The sequence below is a fragment of the Bombus pascuorum genome, chromosome 11 (genome assembly GCF_905332965.1).
Source record: "Bombus pascuorum chromosome 11, iyBomPasc1.1, whole genome shotgun sequence".
In the NCBI taxonomy this organism is placed as follows: domain Eukaryota; kingdom Metazoa; phylum Arthropoda; class Insecta; order Hymenoptera; family Apidae; genus Bombus; species Bombus pascuorum.
In genome coordinates this window covers 9,109,890-9,129,837 of record NC_083498.1, presented here as the reverse complement: position 1 = coordinate 9,129,837, position 19,948 = coordinate 9,109,890, and the positions used below count along the sequence as shown (strand labels likewise).

General features: G+C 39.2%; 1 protein-coding gene across 10 annotated transcripts in view; it reads left to right on the top strand.

Moving 5' to 3' along the window:
* Positions 1-19,948, top strand: part of LOC132912255 (PH and SEC7 domain-containing protein) — an 82,578-nt gene that overhangs the window by 55,997 nt on the left and 6,633 nt on the right. For 5 of the 10 annotated variants that reach the window (XM_060969545.1, XM_060969546.1, XM_060969541.1 and 2 more), the window contains exons 3-11: positions 4,188-4,241; positions 14,814-15,183; positions 15,665-16,868; positions 17,405-17,640; positions 18,254-18,447; positions 18,526-18,718; positions 18,793-18,983; positions 19,222-19,438; positions 19,523-19,667. In XM_060969545.1, coding sequence (XP_060825528.1) covers positions 4,188-4,241; positions 14,814-15,183; positions 15,665-16,868; positions 17,405-17,640; positions 18,254-18,447; positions 18,526-18,718; positions 18,793-18,983; positions 19,222-19,438; positions 19,523-19,667 — 2,804 coding nt within the window. Of the gene's footprint in view, positions 1-4,187; positions 4,242-14,813; positions 15,184-15,664; positions 16,869-17,404; positions 17,641-18,253; positions 18,448-18,525; positions 18,719-18,792; positions 18,984-19,221; positions 19,439-19,522; positions 19,668-19,770; positions 19,859-19,948 lie in introns of those variants that run through there. The other 5 variants (XM_060969542.1, XM_060969544.1, XM_060969551.1 and 2 more) reach the window with 4 other exon arrangements.

Here is a 19,948-nt window from a genome sequence, read left to right as displayed (position 1 = left end):
AATGTGTCTGGGTCATAATTATTTCTTAGTTCACGAGTTTTCTATACTTTTACATGTCGACTATAAAATTCGTTCTATAAAATTGAATTTCATAATTCATTGTCTAATCTCATAATTGTAAACGTTTCTCCTTAGGAGACGGTTCAAGGGATGTAGGAAATGATTCTGTTCTTTGCATCTATTAATTTATTAATATACTACATTTTTAACTTAAGAGACACGTCTGAAATTAACGTAAAACACATGTTTTCTTTTAAACTGAAGTTGTAAATCATCGAAATGGTGGATTTCTTTAAGTTCCTAATATTAATAAAATAATATTCCAAATAAGGCGTGAATATAAAATTGCGAGAAGCAAGCTCAACAATTCTTCCTCCCATACCATGAATGAACATTAAAATAGACCACTTGGTTACTAAAATAAAATAGATAGAAATATTGGGTTGTTTACTACAATAAAAATAGATACTAGCTTCTTTGTTAAAATAGAAATAGAGGTCAAGTTGACGAATAGTTACCCTCTGACCGATTTCGATGGCCCTGAAATGTGATGTGAAGATCGTCATTCTGGGCAACATTTTCCTAAACATGTAACGGGTGGTCGGTTTTAGTTTTTTTACGAGTCATACACCAAAGTACGTTTGGTATTGCACGTGTGTATTCCGTGTGAATCTGTCGATGAGTTAGCTCCTTATAAATTCTAACGGGATATTTTTAATATCTTCATAGTGACGTAATAATAATAAATAATTCCAGTCACAGAATTACAAGTGGAAAAGAATTGGCGAGGTTGAGCTATCTAAATGATGTCAGCCGGTGTGGCCAATACCGATAATCATAATGGTGCGACTAAATCAACGCAGTTATAATTTGGACACGCACGTGAATATCCGAGCAAAAACTATAATATACAAATATTAACCTCTAATGCACAATTTTTTGTACGCTACTTTTGCGTATAATTGAAAAATTAAAACCAAGCACCCTATATACGTATAGGAAGAAGTTTTTCGAAATGGTGAGCTCGACAATATATTTCAAGGGAGGTAATTGTTCGACACCTTCGCCGAAATAAATACTTTAAACAAATGATTGGCTATTAGCGGCTATTTATATTATAAAATTTCTATTGTCATTTATATATATATATTATTTATAATTTAAATTATAAAATACAAGACTGAAAGGATGAATACAATTCGCAATACAAAGAATCGGAGCAAAGTCCACAAAGTAAGGAAGCGAAAGAATGAATCGAACGTAGCGGCGAGGAAATTAAAATTCCGGAAGTGGCACGAACCAGCTGCAATGCCCGTTTCGCGGAGGCTGGCACAAGAAACAACAGCGATATCGTGTAACCGAGCGTAAAGCGGCCCAAGCATCGCAATATCGGCCAGCCTCGTGTTTCCTCTGGTTCCCCGTTTAATTTGACAAGCTGACATCGCAGACAAACACGAAGCGATATTTCAGTTCCGTGAACCGTGAACTCACGTTTGTTCGATTCGGCTCGGCGCGTTTGCGTTTCGCGGATATAATTGGTAAACTTGGCCGGGCTGTTGTTCGGAAATGGAAGACGCTGGAGGTGCCTCTTCCTATGGGACGCCCGCTTCACGGGGTTGAAGGACGGTGAAAGTTTATCGAAAGCCTTTGCAACCGGGTAAATTTGTTCTTCGAGGGTTTCGGAGGCCTTTTTCCGAGTTCTTTTCAAACATCGACAAGATTTAGACGTCTTTGAAGCTCTTTCTTGCTCCATTGTTTTCCTTCTGTTTGTAGAAATTGCAGTTTTCGTGGAAAACGTTTTGATCCGAAGATTAAGATCTGATCTTTCTTCCTCTTAGATTCGAAAGCCTCTTAACACTCGTCTTTCCTTTCTTTTTCTTTAAAGCCCTTCCCCCTTTTTGTTTCTCCGGTGTTCTACAAATATTTGCAAACTTTGATTCATTTGCACGATCGGAAACATAGAAACAGATAATATTTGTGTCGTAGCGAGAGATACACAGTTTATGTGTATATTATAGGAAACATTTTGAAATCTCGTTAGCAATTAGATAGGAGTATCGTGACTATATCGGTGCAATTTGAAAGGGATGTGAAAATGTATATAAAAGTTTCATAGTACTTATTGTTACCATGATTGCGTAGCAAAGGTCAGTAAAATATTTGAATTAGTACATTTAATACGATTAATACATACGTTGTATACTATTACTGTAGTATAATAATTATGTATATACTAATACGCCACAATATGTAGCGAGACCATCTCTATCACTAATTCTATGTTTAAGACAACTGTTCAAACTGTATACTAATCTTTATCAATGTCGTGTAACTTCCTGTCTGTACATATTTCTAGATTGCTTTCAAATTTTACTACTGCAATCGCTGCAGTCTCGTTGCAGAGTCAACGGAATTTCAAAAAATTTGGTACAATGCGTGTAATATGTTGATAAAAAAATTCTGTAGCAAGGATTCCAATATTTTGGCAAGTCACTGTAAACCATTTCACTCAACGGTACACAGAATGTTTTCTACTTCCATAGACAGTTTGAAGGTAAAAGAAAGAGCCAAAGCTACAGAATTTCTTTTAGCAGATGTTTCCTAGCATTTCCACAATCTCCAGTAGTTGGGATATTTCAGGTAGGTAGAGGTTTTACACAAATTCAAGGTTTAATTAAACCGACCTGTCTGGGCATACCGTCTTGTCCGTCCGAAGCGTATATTCTTGTCATCTCTTTCGTCTGAACCCATCCTCGTGCTATCCCGTTAACGCGTCATGCTAAATTTTCCATTTTGCTGGCGTTAAAACCGAGTTCCATGCGGAACGGTTTAACCATCGTGCAAAATTGCGACCCAGAGCCATCCTTTTCGTCAGGAGAAGGTCGTTTCTCTCGTTAATCTCAAGCAGGAAGGCAGCCAGCCTCTCCGAAAACAGCATAACGGACAACGTTCTCGTAAATTCCGTTTGCAAACAACTCGGTTTAACCGTAGTTTTTATCCCTCTTTCTCTTTTACCGTCGAGGACAAATACAAGTAGACAGGACGTAGAAGTAGATACCAATCAAGTTTAACGGTTGATTTCAATTATTTACTGTACTATTTACTATAATAATATAATTATTTACTATATATAATCCGTGCACCGTACGGACGTATAATAAATAAAGTGGAGATACAGTAGCGGACAAGATTTTGCAAAACAATGGATAAATATAATATATACTGCAGAATAGGGAAACTTTGCACATTCTTCCGTCCGCTACTGAATATAACACTAGTGTCTACAATACTAGTTCGATTAACCCCTTTGTTCATGATTCATGATTCACGATACGCTTTGGACGAGATATCTTTCCACGCAATGTGGTTCATGCGATGCTTCGAAGGAAACATCGCGCGATCCCGTCTTTCAACGTTTACGACTGAAAGTTGCTCATCGGTCGTTGTAACGTACATATCCTTTTACCATGCTTTGAATTATTTCATGCGATATTTTCTTCATTCAACATTCCTAACCCCTTTCACATTCACAAACGCAGTGTCTCGCAAACTGATTTTTATGCGAATCGTTGGACGAGATATCTCGTATGTCTTTCCATTATCTTGCATCGCATGAACGACATTGCGTTGCAAGATATCTCTCCCAAAGCGCGTCATGAATCATCAACAACACTGTCTGGCAAGATATGTACATATTTCGTATTCTAATGCGAGGTGGTTAATCGAACTGGTGCTACCGTTATATCCAGTAGCGGATAAAAGAAAATTCTAAGCTTGCCAAACAATTTACTCGTGCGTACGCACGTATCAGCAAATTCCTTATTAAATATGTTTCATCGTATCGTTAACAGTCAGCTATTATGCAGGATAAATAATATTTATTTGTTTCTCTTTTCAAATTTAATCTGTGTTTGTCAAATTTTGTCCGCTACTGTACTTCAATTTCGTCTATTGTGTATCCTCTCGTAGTATATAAATTACTTCGTAAATGATTGAACTCAATATTTACATCCTTACGTAAACAAGTCGTATTTCCGCTATGTCGTGTTTATTCCTATTTTCACTAACTATGTCTATTCCATTTATTTCTCTCCGCGACTGTATTCCTTCTGTTCTACGTTTCCCATCCTTTTACTCTTTGGCCAACGTCTTTCCTGACTGGTGTGTTTCGTCGTTTTCTGTTTCAGTGCTGAAATGTCTGCGGCTCTCGTCGGATCCCGTCACCCTGAAACTGCGAAGGGGTAAGTCAAGTGCGTCTACGAATTCTTTTATTTGCGCGAACAACGGTGTCGAGTTGGCTGTAAGTTCGGTTATTGAGTTGCGACGAGGTATAGCAAACGAGTTTCAGCTTGGGTGGTTTTCGAAATTCTGATCGGCCAATATCGAAACGTTGGCCATGGTTATTGGCTTAAGTGGTTATTAGTTCGTGAGGATCATCGATGATTCAGGTGGTTAATCGAGAGGCTTGATCAACGCATTAATCGAATTTTTCCGATTATCAGCCGCGTTAGAGATTGTATCGTGGTTTACCCATTGATTCGTGTTATTTTCTTAAACCTGTGACAGATATTATTTACACGGATTTACTAATTGGATTTATTGACTTGGATTGTAACGTTAAATTAATTCCGAATTAATTTTGATGTTGGAATTATTGGCAAAATTCTGATTTAAATGGAACACAAACTGTAATGAAATTTACATTTGAATTTCAGTACCGATTCAAATTGGGATTGAATATTTTATACCGTAATATGGAAGAATTTCTGGAATTTAATGCCTTTTAAGATTACATCGATCTTCAATCAATTTATGAAACCACTTGACACATATGCTATTAAGTGAAACTAATGGTGATTCATTTGGAGTATCGAAATTTTGTTCGTGAGAAATGTCTTGAACTGTACAATAATAACGCTTTCTTACATTATCTGTTGTTTCGCGAATCTTTACGAATCACTCTGTCGAAAACTATAGAGTTTAAAATACAATAATTGCGTTATTCAAATGTTTTACTCGATGCGACAGGCATCAGCAACAATGTAGTAATTTTAAACAAACGATAGTTGCTAAAACTAGAGAAGAATGATTAATGGTAATGATAATCAAGAGGAATTATGCATGGAAGGCAGACATAGCTCAGCTCGACGTTGAACGTAGCAAGATTAGTCTGTCTTTGAAGCTCATTGTCACCGTTCTAGACATAGTCTGAAATAAGATTTTCCTCGTTATAATACCGGCACGTGATTAATCCTCTCTGCAGATGTACGAGTTCCCAGTTGTGAATATCAAATATTCTTTAGCTGCTGAATAGCAAATTATTTTGACGTTAAGTTCGTTATTTTATAGATGAGATTGCGAGTTTTGAAGTAGCGCTTTAACGAAAAAAGGATGTCAATGGGACGAATATTTTTATTCTAGGATTTATACAATGATAAGGATTCTTTCAGAGATTGCCATAGAATAATAAGATAGCGATAACTCGTTGTTAAAGCTTATTCGCGTTATCGTTAAAAATCTCAGGTTGAAATCATTTTATTGTTATATTTATAGCACTGTATAAGGGTGAGACTTTAATATCGGGGCTTAGGAAACTAATTATTTTAGTTTGGAAAATTATTGCTTTGAGATAAAACTCGTATGATTTTACGATTAACGAACACTTTTATACTAGTAGATCTTTTCTTATTAATTACGGAATTTCTTAAAAACCTTCTATCTTATCGTTTAATGTTTCAGTCGCAAAATATACATCGTTAATCACGTATCATAATAGTTCCCCAACATGAACAAATTCAGTATTTCTCGCATTTTAATTTCTCGAAGTACTTCATTTTCGACCACACTACCCTAACGACTATTTTACACGTTCTTCATGTTGATGTTAAGGGGTCCTGATCTGTAAAAAAGGAAGATATACAATTCTGTCTAAAGAGATCGTACTACTACATGCCGCATAGAATTCGAACCATTCGATACAATTTCCCACTATTCTTCATTGGTTCTCTGGATTTTCTTGCAACCTAACGAAGCTCGAAAAGAAGAATAAGATTTCTTCAAGAGGCTACGAAGATTTCTATAAAATCTGCAACAACAAATATTTCTCAAGAATAATATCAGACCTACAGTTCCATAGAAATTGGATTAATAAAGTTGTTCCAACGAGAAGAAAACTTATAACGTATTTTATTAGCGATTCTCAGATTCACCGATCTCCGATCGTTGGTACATGATTACGTTCGCCATTCGCAAGATCCGCTTTCGTCGGTGAAAGTATAGAGGAGTAGGGAGAAACCGAAAGAAATATCGGGTGGACCGCGTTCTCGACGGTGCACGCGTTCCATCGATAAGCGTAATCGGCGGTGTGTGTGGGCGGCGAACTTCTTGGCCGGTTTTCCGATCGTCTGGAATCCAAAGCGCGTATTCCTGCAACGCGCACGAGCCAACTCGCGCATTCCTCTCGGGTGGATCCTCGCGGTCGAAAGTACGCCCGGAATGCGAAGGAAGTTCACGTGTTTCGGCTGCTGGCAAGTTCCGCTTTCTCGTCCATGTATGACTGGAATTTTCTAGTTAAACGTACTTTTCGCAACATTCGAATCAACCCTTTGTAATTGGATAGTCTCTTTGATTGGCGAGGGAAACAAATTGAAGATAACAGGTGAGAAACGTGATATATTGCAGCTTCGTTTATCCGTCGAGATGCGACGAAACTAAATTGTAGACTAGGAAACATATTCGCAAACTCATCTGCTGTGTGAATGGTGAAAATATATAGAGTCAGTGAATAAGGCATTGGCATAGGCTTTAAAACGGAATAACTGTTTTAAAAACGGGTGCAAAGGATTTGAGATTGTTGGAGAAGCTAGAAAAATTGCTTCGTTAAATAACGTGTATAGGAAATTTTGGGAAAATTAAAATTGGTAAAAACGAAGAGAAAGATTTCTCTTACATTAAGTGAACCAATCCCTTTAGTTTCTCAATAAAGCTGGAGCCGTTCGGTCGAATCTTAAAAAAAGTTATGTTGCTTCAAATATAACTACGAATAATATACTTTTGTGACTGACTGTAAGTAAGATATAGGTATAGTACTCAGCTATATATATTTCTCACGTCGTATTCATATTGAACTGAAGTTGAAAATGCATCGATTACTATGGAGAAAGTGCCTTTCGTAAACGTTACTCCACTTCCTTAATAAACGTGATTCATAAATCAAAGTAATATTCGACGATTAAACTGCGTCTGGAATTACACGCGCTACTGCATTTTCCTTTAACGGAAACCGTTATCCAAATAAAAATATTATAAATACACGTATGATGCACATTGTACGTAGACAACCTTTCACAATTTTCATTTTCTCCAGTTTCTTTTAATCGGCATATCCGATTTATAAATTAAATTGATATTTATCAACGAAATTACTTTTGAAAGTACACGTTGTAATATATTTTTCAGTGGAAATCGTTATCAGAATTGAAATACTACAGGCACATGCGATGCATTTTCTCTTTCTTCATCACGAAGCTATCCTTAGTAATTTACCATTTTATCCTACTTCCTTTAATCAACGTGTTTCATAAATTAAATTAAATTAATATCGTCGACGTTACATTGGAAATTAACACCTTTAACACCTTTTTAAAATGAAAATTATAATCGAGACACGTGTGTATGTATATTAATCTTATTTTCGCAATTTTACTTCCTTCTCAGTAATCAACGAAATTGGTATATTCGATCAATGTTTAGAAAGAAAGCGGCACTCGAAATTATACTTTACATGTCTTTCTGAACAAATTATACGAACCCAACATTTTCTCGACTTTCTAAATCAAAGCAGACGTTTACTGTTTCCACGTTGTTTGCCTTAGCATTGTTCAATTTACTTATTATTAGACAAAATAAACTACGAATTAATAATATTAATAATATCGATACGTCAATAGACAAAGTAGAATACGATCATACGTTATTACACGGATAAATCGTGTAAGATAAATACGGGAAAGTTAAATATATTAAAAATGTGCAAAAGATTTGAAATAAAGTTCGACTATCTAGAAACCTAGGCGACGAAAGGAATTTCTATTTACTGATATTCGTCACTTACAAATCTGAATTTTTCCAAACACGTGCAATCCACTGATTGTTGCACGTAGAAAGCCAATTGACCTGGGACATTATCAATGTGTTAAAATCCGGTAAATACACGGACATGCGATACAGGCGGACAGTTGGCCACGTTGCGTGAGTAGAATCATTGTGTAAACTTGCCAGGGGACCAGATACGATGTTACCTCACAGAACCCTCGTGTTTAGCCGATTTACACCGGATTATCGTTATCAGTGCATGCGCACCTTGAATTCATTCGATGTTAGAGGTAGGTTCTAGCCGCTCTGCTGTCCCGACTAATGAAGTCCGCGTTGAACAACCTGATGGCCCTGTTGAATCATTGCTCCCTTCATTCAGTGTACGATAGGAATAGCCCCTTTGATAAGCTAATCCAGATACGGTAAGGAACGATGGAATGGAATGGATCAGAATCGTAGAATCTCAGCGAGATGAATTTATCTCGCATTGAATTGTAGATTCAGATTGAACGCAGTTGTACTTCTAGGAATTTCTATGGTTAAGAGATTTAGCTTGTAATCCTTTATGCAGTTCTTAGTTTAAACGTGTAGCAATCTCGTTGGAGATGGGATCCATTGGATTAGGTTAATGTTTTCCATTGTTAGCGGTAATTTCGTCGTACCATTGTTCATTATTTCTAGCGCCAGAATTTATTAAGTCTTTTATTTTCATTTATACGTAATGAATACAATCATTGATTTAGATTAATGTATAAGTCTAATTGAAACGAAAATATTCGTCGCTAAAAGGTACGACTGTTGACTTTTGGAATTATCGTGCCACCTTCATCAGAGATATCGCTATTTTAATAATAATTTCTGTTTCGGCATTCTTGCTATGACTTTTTGAAATTAAACAGTGTAATTTTAATAAAATTCCATTTATTACGATCACGTATGACTTAATCACGGTCGAGAAACAACAAATAATTTCCGTCACAGTTAATAGCATAATACCGTTTTTAATGATTTCACCGGCATAATTAACCAGCCTTTGCACCTTTACGCACGCGATAACCCATTTTAACATCGACTGTGTTTCTCTGCTCATTACGAATGTTATTAAGTAATTTTTCCGATTACTGTAATTCCACGGCCGACTGACTGATAATTTTCAACGAGAGCAGTTTTCTATTGATCGACTAATTTACAGCCTACGATTACGCGCGTTATCTATCTCCATTATACGTGCGTCTCTTACGGAACAAACGGTAACGATCGTTTCTACCTTTTCTCTCGTTAATTTTTACTTCCGGCTAAATTAGCTGATATGAGTTCGTTCGCATTTAATGTTGCTTTTAAATCGATATGCAGCTTTCCCCGACACGCTGCGCTGCCGCGAATGGCTTTCGTATACAAGTGAGAAAAGCCAATTAACCGACGTTCGGCCAGTGAACGCTGCCAAAGGGAAGCCGATTAACAAACAGCCAATAATATGTTAACTACGCCAGCCAGTGATATTGCCAGTATTGCACATCCATTTTTCAAAGATCCGATTGCTTCTGGCTGTTGCTTCGAATTAAGTCTAGTTTTGTGTACGATCATCCGTATGATATTGTACATCAGATCGAGTAATAAGTTCATTCGCACAGCATCGCGGAACTTTATCTACTTATTGATATAATATATCATATTTGTCATATTATGCTTGTAGTCACCGTTTGTGAATGTATCATGTGTGTTATACGAAACATTTTGAATTGAGATAAATCTAAACAATCGGATTATCTATTTAGAGAATGTTTCACGTGTCTCATATATTTTAGGCTTTTATCTGGTGTCTGCAACAAATTGCAACGTGTTTTAGCGATATAGTTTGAAACGAAAATGACGAAGAACGGCGCGATTTGTAATAATCTACGTAACTTTGTTACATTGTAACTCAATTGCATATAAAATTCACCGCAAGCAATTAAGCATCAAATTATTAAATGCCTGTAGCATTTCGAGTTTCAGTCCGAAGTTTAAATCAGTAAAAAAAAAAAAGATATACCTTTGTAAACTTCGTATTCCCCTGTACTAATTAATGTACCACTCAATTATATTCCGTAATATTAACATAATACCTAATTAATGCTACCAATATATTACTGCGTAATTTTCAAACTATGTAGAAACACAATTACTTGGTGGAGCAAAATTGCGAAATAATTAATGAGGCTCATCGATATTTATTATTCTTGGTTTAAAATATACAATAAACTCTCTTAAGATCGATAATAGTTTGAAAAGCCGCATCTTTAAAGAATTTCCAACCTTCAAAGGATTTTCTTCAGCCGGAAATTCATTCTGAAAACACACGAAAGGAGTTTAGCATGGCTGTAATCTACGAACTTTATTCCTTGCTTTTAAAAGGCAGGCTAATTGCAGCGTGTCGCGATGTTGATTAATGACCTACCGTAACTTACCACAATCTAACGACGAAATGTCAGATTCGTCTTGGTTCTTTCTTTTTTCTTTCTTCCCCGATTCTCTACAACTACCCCGGGCTCGTCTTTGTCATAAAGTACGGGTTCCCCGAACACGCTAATCGTGCGGGTTATCTCGTGACAGTTTAATCCTCCCCGAGGAAATTGAACGATGTCGCAAAGCACAAAGAAAATTTGCTGAAGCTTTCGGATCAACCGCCGTTTCTATATGCGATTACATCGTCGTTGGAACTATCTTTGATTTTTTAATCAGACGATATCATTTGATAAATGTGTAACACGATTATTTACGCTACGTGTGATGTCAAAGTTGCTCTTTTTAGTATTTCTCTTCGGAACAAACGAAACTAGAGACTAGTTTTTTGTAACTTAAGAGGGATCGTCAAAGAGAATATTTCAAACGAAATACGAGAAAAGAAGATACGTTTATCTTTCCGCAGACAATCGTAATTATGAAATAGTGAAAATAATAATTTCTATTCGTTAACGACTGAATTGTTCATTAATAAATAAACGAACATTGAGTCGAAGCTTCAGAGCAACGTCTATTCTAAATATAATAAGAAATTTCATAAAATAAATTAAATGGATTATTAAAAAGATTCATATATGTTTCTCGACAGATAACTAGTGGTTTCCCTTTCTTCTCATTATTAGTATTTTCATTGTCATGCCGCAAATCGTCCCAAATATTAATCTACTAATTAACGTAGACGATGAACATCTCATTCATGGAGACATAATTGATTTAGGATATGTTTACGTCATCAGGTTGAGCTGGGATTTGCTGAATACAGTACATTGTTCGAGTCTACGTCTTAGTAGATATCTCCAGGTCTATTATGCAAATTATTACAATCGCAAATTTCCAATCGAATAAACGAGAATAGACGAGCATATTTTCGTTTCACAATAATTTCAATAGTTTCTGAAAATTATTGTTCTATATTAGATTTACGGTATCATTTATCGTTTAATTTAATTGGTATTTAAAATAATAATAAATTATGTTTATAATACGAAACCTCCTAAGAGCATTACTCTTAAAATTTGTTTCACTAAATTTATAGTACCATTTATCGCTCAGTTTAATTACCATTTGAAATATTAACAAATTCCTGATGCCACTTATCGCTTAATTTAATTATCATCCGAACCAATAACAAATTATGTAGCTAATCTTCTTAGAAATCGACTCTTCTCAAAACTTGTTCTTCTCCTATTATTTATCGCTTAATTTAAATAGCATTTAAAATAGTAACAAATTTCGCTTCTAGAAATTGTAGTCTTCCAAAGCTTGCGCTTCGAAATCGATAGTGAATTTATAGTATCGTGAGATATATCCTTTCCCGTCGTGCTCCACAAATTTAGACGATCACCACGTCCATGAACCGAGAACACGTAGACCGGTTGTACGTCAGCTGGTGAGTGAACTCCGACGATCTAATGATAGAACTCGGTGCACGCGCATATAGTCGCTCTTGAACCTGATCGTAATAATAGAATTGCGCGATAATAACCGATAGGAAAACGCGATCGTGCGTCTGCCCTGGGACTCCTTGTAACGTTCGATGACGCTTTTACCCGAGGCTGGTGTCTGCACGCTTAGGCGACGCCAGCTGTTCGTCGTTCACGCGTGTTCCACGCGACAAGGGAAAAGGAAGAGAATGAAGGGGAAGAAAAAACGAGGAAAAAAAAGAGAGAATGTCGAGGGCAGGTAATTAAGCGCACGAGCCAACGATCAAACGACGCGTTCGGATAACAAACGATTTTCTATCAGAGCGACTCATTGATTAGTCACGGTCTGCGGGAAGACGATGCACGGAAAACTCGCCTCCAACGAGGAAAATAGTAGCTATCCACGTTGTTGGGCATTGCGGGAAGTTTGTTGGGAATTTTAAGGAAATTTTACGACCGGTGTATTTTTAGCGGATTGTCGGTTCGTTAATAGAACGAGGATTTTTATAAAAATAATTATTTTTAGCGAAAATTGGTAATGGAGTTTGTTTTGTCTTTAAACGGGATATCTCGTCTGCTTTTATTTATACACCTGACGAACGTTGATTTACTTGTGCGTGCATATTATTCACGTATTATGTCTTTCATATTTTACGTGCGAAAATCACACGAGAAAAATATGATAATCGCATTTTTGTCGACTTCCGATTTCGTTATTACTTGGTGGCTACAGAGGTTGACAAATGGAACAAACTGATTTATAAAACTTTGAAAAAGCGATGACAAATCTACGAAACTTCATGGAGATCTGAGAACATAAGTAACGCAGTGAAAGCATATTTTCAATTGCAAAACCAATAGGAAGAAGTCTAACAATCACGCAAAACACGATTTATCATAACGTCCTCCTATACTTCTCGTACTTTGCGTGAACATTCTGTTTATCCAACTATGTACAGTGGAAATTCGTACGTCTATTCGTACGCTTGTCTTCTTTTATCTTTTATGAACATATTACGTGTATCGTATGGAACATTTCGAGTATTCAGTGCGGCATTTTGCACGCTTATTATATGCTTGACGCGACTATTCATATCGTATACTAATTTTTTACTGAATATAAGAATACAATAAAAAATATCTTTCAACTTGTATATATATTTCCAGATTGGATCCAAATTCTGCCAATATAATTTCGGTAGTCGTCGTGTCTTATTATATCTCTAACAAAATATCTGAATTACATTATATTCTATTATATGTTAATGGAGGTATAAGACGCACACTATACACACGTAAAGATGATCTGTGCTAAGCGTACGAATTCTTTTGCGAGCCACTGTACATTGCCTAATAACAACAGAAACTCCGACAGCTCGAAAACCCAAACGACCTCGATCTCCGTTTCCGTTCCTCCTCCATTTCCCGTTTAATCCACTTGTACCCCCAAAAACGGGCTAACAACCCCTTTTTCCAGCGACGAAACGCCAAGTTAACAAACAACCTACCCTAGAAACATCCATTAAAGTCCTTTGGAAGGAAACGCAGGCCCTCGAGGCAGACAGACTCTCCGCAGCTTGGATATTGCGCTTCTCGGCGGCGGATCATAAACTCGCTCTGGTGAACGCTCGTTTTCGTTGCGAAACAAAGTAAACGCGAAACGACATCAGCCAGCGGTGCCGTCGCCGACGTCGTCGTCGTTGTCGTCGAACAACGTAGGCGTATAGCTGCATTATTTAAGGGCGAGTTCTGCCGCTCGTAAATCGCGCTCCAGACCAAGCCGCCCCCGCGGGAATCGAAGTTGCTCCGGCGTGTTTCCAGCCGGATGGCACGTCGACGCGACGCTCGCTGAGTTTTCTTTGGCGTCGACCGGGGGACGCGTTGCCCGCGGACGCTTTGAAGCGCTGCACGCGTCGACGATAAATTTCTCCGGATGAAGAGAAGCTCCTCCGCTTCGTATAGCAGTGGTTATGGCAACTTTTTCACCCTTTCACACTACTACGCGTATCACTTATCAGTTTTCTTCGTTTGAGATTTGAAAATGAGAGAGTCGGAACACGCATTGGAAGATTTGGAATATTGCTTCAGTTGTGGAAAGTTTGTTATTGATCGAGGTCCTTTGATCGACGAGAAATTTTTGTGGATAAACAGAAACAGCTTCTCTGTTCTGCGTAATAGTAGTTGTGGCGATTTCTTGATTAATTCCTTGACGTCTGGCGTCTTGCCTTATATATCGATACCGACTACTTGTCTGATTCGTTCTTTCGATGAAACATAGAGAATTCGACGATTGATATATTAAAGAATTTCCAATCGCAAACTTCAACACAATTCTTTTGCGATAATGTAAAGTCGCCTAGGGATTATTCAGTCGAAACATCAGCAAATTTGAAGCACCGACATACTTCTCACGATAGTTTCACAATCTTTATCCATTAGATATCTATGTTAAATCGATGAAACACGCACAACATGTAATCCTTCCCTTTAATTCTGATCTGAAACAACTTCCTGATATCACCGACGCTTTCGTCAAACCAAAAAACCCAACAGACAAGTCATAACAGAACGAGAAACTCACAACTCGACCGACAATCCGCAGCGACTTAGGAAAATTTTGAAACTTTCTGAAAATTAATGAAATTTATTGTTTCAATGACAAATCCAATCTTTATCTATAAATCTATATCTTTAATCAGAAGATGAGTAATCTTCTCGTCTCAGAACAGTCGCTGAACAGAATAATCGCGATTATCAAAGCCAGCGGATAAGATAGCAACGTAATTTCCTCAGATCCTGCAATAAAAGCTCACGTGCGTCGGCTGTTGTCACCTGGACAGCCGGCATGCGACGAGACGGATTCGACCAAAATCCCTCACGAGGCGATGACCTTCGTGAATAACCCCAGGCCAGTGTCATCGGGTAACGGCGAAGATATGGAACCAAGAAAGCCAGGAACACCGGAACTTCCGGGTGGCTCGCCACAGGAACCGACTGCAGCGAAGCAGTATGCGACGAGAAGCAACGGATCCTACAGTGACGCTTCCGGATCCTCTGAACTAGAGGCGCTACTTCCGCCAGTGGATAGTTTCAAGGAGGAAGAACGTGCCCAATGGGAGCCTCTCTCCGGCGACAAGTTCTCCAGGCAGAAGAACACGCCTAGGTAGGGAATTCCTCTTTCATGGAATTCTTTTTCTCAAAAGAGAAAGCTTCTGAACGGTATTACGCGATTTTTAAACATTTTCTTCTCTTTCTCTTACGATGTTTTCGTGGTATTCGTAATATGTATCTCGGAGAAGCGTCGAACCTTTCACCAAATGAAATTTATTCCGTTTTCGTGAATGAATATAGGGAATGAATACGAAAGATTGCTTTTTACGAAGGAAAACGAAGAACGAATCATCGAATGATAGATTTTGTCGTTTGTACGGATTATCTTGCTCGTCAATTTTCCTTCTCAACTCGATTACTCGTATCACCAGACAGAAGGAACTCATGATCGAAGACTTGATCACTTCTGTCGCTTCTCCGTCTTATCGATTTGCTTTTTTCAGTAGAATCAATCGTATAATCAGACAAAAGCTAGATGAAACCTGACCGATATACAAGCTTAAGATAACTAACGAATAACGCGATGAATGCAGGTTCGAAGCGTACATGATGACCGGCGATCTAATGCTGAACCTGTCGCGCACGCAGCAGAGCAGCGGCCTGCTCCCGAAGCACCAGAAGAAGGTCGACTCGCTGAGGTACAACAATCATCATACCCACCATCACCATAATCACCACAATCACCACCATCATAACTCGGTACCGACCAGTCCTAACGAGATGCTGGGCCATCACCGTGCTTACAAGTGTACCGGTTCGAATTCGGCCAGCACCTCACCGGTCGGGATCAGCAAACGTGAGAGCGGCCAGTGTCCAGGCCAGAGCGATACTAACAAACAAAATGCCGCGAGTTTCGGTTATTCGAGCGGCTTCGTTCGCACCTCGCGCTCCGAGGACCACTTGCAATTCCAAAAGGATCCGTCAATGAGCGCGGTGGACATTGACATTGACGACGACGTCACGTCCAGCTTGAACACCCTGTTGGACACTCGACCTGACAGCGGCCAGGGTTTGTCCAGCGATCGAATCGTCTGGACGTACAACGCGCCAGTTAGCTCGCCGTCCGCCTCGGAGCGCACCTCCTGCTGTCAGAACGGCAGCTCCTCGCAATCTTCGTCGAGTAGCTCCTCGACGGAGGGAACTAGTCCCCAAAGATCCTTATCGCCAACCTCCCCTACCTCGGTCTCATCCTCCGTCATGTCCTCCAATTCTGGATCCCGTAGGTTCCCACCGCCGGTACCCACGGGCACCAGCGCCTCAGCCCTGGGCCCCTCCGGCGACGGGACCACCTCCTCGGCCTCCGGCCTTCATCCCACCAACGGTGATCTCAGCCAGTCCGAGGCTATCAGCAACATGTCCAGTCCCGACTACAACGACGAGGAAACTATGGACATACTCAGTGCACGCGATATCATGATGGTCAGTGATCCGAGTGACAGTGACTCGACGATACTCGCCAGCGAGCCACCGCAGAGGAGGTTGAAGGCGACAGCGGCGGCTGCTTCTGTACCACCGGCGTCGAACGCGTATACACCGGCGCAGGAGAATACCGAGCATAGGATAGTGATACAGGTGAAGGGGCCGGACAAGGACGCCACCGCGGCGAGGAACACCAGTCCCAGGCAGAATAGGCGACGGGGCAATCTCAGCAATCCGGAACTCGTGCCCACGTCTACCGCGCAGAACACCGTGCAACGGCCGACTGGCAATACCACGCCTGAGTTCGTCGGGTATCAGGTACGACATTCGTTTCTTCGGTTTTACAATCTTTACGGTTCTCGGGAATATCGATTCGTGAGGTGAAGCTTGCGAGAGAAGATCTTGGATAAGAGACAAGTGCGAGTCCTTTTCCCTTTGTCAATCGTCATTGCGAAATCTCTATCAACGTGTCTGTTACTCGCGTCTATCCGTTTCTTTCTTAAAGCATGCAACTTTACTACTTATCGTATTCACTCGTAAGAAGAAAACAATGTTATAAATATGTAGACTTGTTCGAAGTTCGTAAAATCGCAAAATCTAAAACAGTAGCGAAGAGAAAGATCCTTAGAATTCTCCTTCGCGACATAGCGCGAGATTTCTCTGATGTAACGTAAATAAATTTATAAAATTACACGCTTACTTCGATGTTTCTGCTCGCGTACAATATATTTCCTGGAAGTGGTCGTCATCCCTGTTAGAGTCGTATCGGTGTCAAAACGCGACCGCAAGATGGGTGTTACTTTACGTACCCATTTTGTTCTTTATCTCTTTCATCTTATATTTCCTCTCTGTAGGAGCTGAAGGAGAGCGAGGACGAGAACGAAGCTCTGAACATCGGCAACTACGAGGACAAGCACGGAGGTGCATCACCGCCGCAGTCTGCGGACGAAGAGAGCGACATCGAAAGTTTGCACAGCTTCCATTACAGTCCGAAAGCGGTGGACCTACCATCGGCAGTTCGATTGGCCAAGAGGCTATACTCCTTGGACGGCTTCAAAAAGTCTGACGTCTCTAGACACCTTAGCAAAAAGTACGTACACACTTTACGGACTAAAGAAACGACCTGAAATTTTTATAAGATTTTTCAGAATAATCTCGGTCGACTCTAGGTTTATTATTCCTTTATCGTTCCGAATTTTCAAACCGGAGAACAATATTGCAATTACTTCCTTAAGAAGATAATAGGACATAAATATTAGGATATCCGATTATAATAAAAATTGAATGCTCCTTGCTGTTTTCATTTTCTAACTATTTCATTGTAGATGTATCATTTGATTCGCATACATATCTTACGATGTAAAATACTTATTACAGTAAAATTTATCAGAGCTTTTCGACAAATGTAAGCCGAGAATGTAAGAAAGATTGTAAAACGCCTAATTCTATTTTACAACTTCTCAGCGCAGTTCGCATCGAACGAAATCTAAGTCACTTCTGGAAGAATGATTTTAAAAAATCACCTACCAATAATCAACTGACTCGTTTTTTATTTCAATTTCGAGTCTAAATAATATCAGTTTAACAAATATTCCCAGAAGGTTCAAGCATGTTTGAGCGGAATACCAAGGTTTACCTAGCGAATTCATGTTTGAAACTGTTTTGGAGATGTTATAAGATGTTGTCTCGTTTGGGCATTGCAGCAACGACTTTAGTAGAGCGGTAGCCGAAGAATACTTGAGATACTTCAGCTTCGAACGGGACACGCTGGACGTGGCTCTCAGAAAGTTCCTTGCCCAGTTCTCTTTGACTGGGGAGACCCAGGAAAGAGAGAGGGTTCTTGTACATTTCTCCAAGAGATTTCTCGATTGTAATCCGGGTGCATTTAATTCTCAGGGTAAACATTCACTTCTGTTGCATCCTTGTACACGCCGATGCCTTATATTTATTTATTGGGTCGTTTCGTTTATTTCAGACGCTGTTCATACCTTAACCTGCGCCATAATGCTGCTCAATACCGACCTACACGGTCAGAATATCGGTAGAAAGATGTCGTGTAACGAATTTATCGAGAACCTCTCGGAACTGAACGACGGCGATAACTTCCCCAGAGAGGTGCTGAAACAGCTTTACAATGCCATCAAATCGTTCCCCTTGGAATGGGCCTTGTGAGTTTCATCGAATCTTTAAATATAAAATTTTCCTATTATTGTAAGATACTTGTGGAGATACTATAGTATAGTGGGGCTTATTGGCTGTTCAGAGACGAGGAAGGGGACGAAACTGCGAATCAGGCGATTCAACAGGGTGACGGTCCAGCGATATCTGGTACCGGAAATCCGTTTCTCGACGTGCCAAATGTTACGGGTGCTACGGAGTTTAAGAAGGGATACGTTATGCGGAAATGTTGCTTCGATTCCAACGGAAAGAAAAGTAATACATTTTATATGATCTCCGATACATCTTCTTTCTCAAATAATTTCAAATACACGCCATGATTTAAGAAATAAGAATCTCGCTGACGCGACTCGACAATTATTAGCCATGTCGATTAATCTCATCTGCATCTAGTAATTATTTGAAATTCAAATATCGTCCATTGATATTTCTAATGTATATCCCGTATATTTTACAATGCAACGAAATACAAATGTTATTTAACTGGTTTTAGCACCGTTTGGCAAACGCGGCTGGAAGATGTATTATTGTACATTGAGGGAACTTGTATTATATTTGCACAAAGACGAGCATGGCTTCCGTAACGATAGTTTGCACAACGCGATACGCATTCATCACGCGTTAGCCACCAAAGCGTCCGATTACACGAAGAAGGAACACGTCTTCAGGTTACAGACTGCTGATCAAGCAGAGTATCTCTTCCAAACGAGGTAATTATCTTTTACCAAATTAAATCTTTGTAACGTAATTAATAACGCGAATCGGTATGACGAGTTGAAATTGAATATTTTCAGTGATTCCAAAGAACTGCAGTCGTGGATAGACACGATCAACTTCGTGTGCGCCAGTTTTTCTTGCCAGCCACTAGCAGGAGCGGTGGGTTCTCAGCGAAAATTTCAACGGCCTTTGCTTCCGTGTAGCCACACGAAATTATCTCCTGTGAGTAGTGTTCGTAAGATCGAAGAGATTAAGAAAAGTGGTTTCTTCTGCTCGGCCACGCAAACGAATATAATCTTGTCTTCGTTGTTTCTTTATTTGCAAGCCTTCCTCTACTATCCCCGAAGCGAACTCCGTTCTCTAAGTTCTCGTACTCGAGATTCGGACAGCAGAATTAGAATCGTCGTACAGAGTGTAGTGTAAAAAACGTATTAAATTAATACCAGTCTTAAAGGAACAAAAAGAAAAAAAAAGTAGAAAGATAGATTCTATTTCGTGATTCT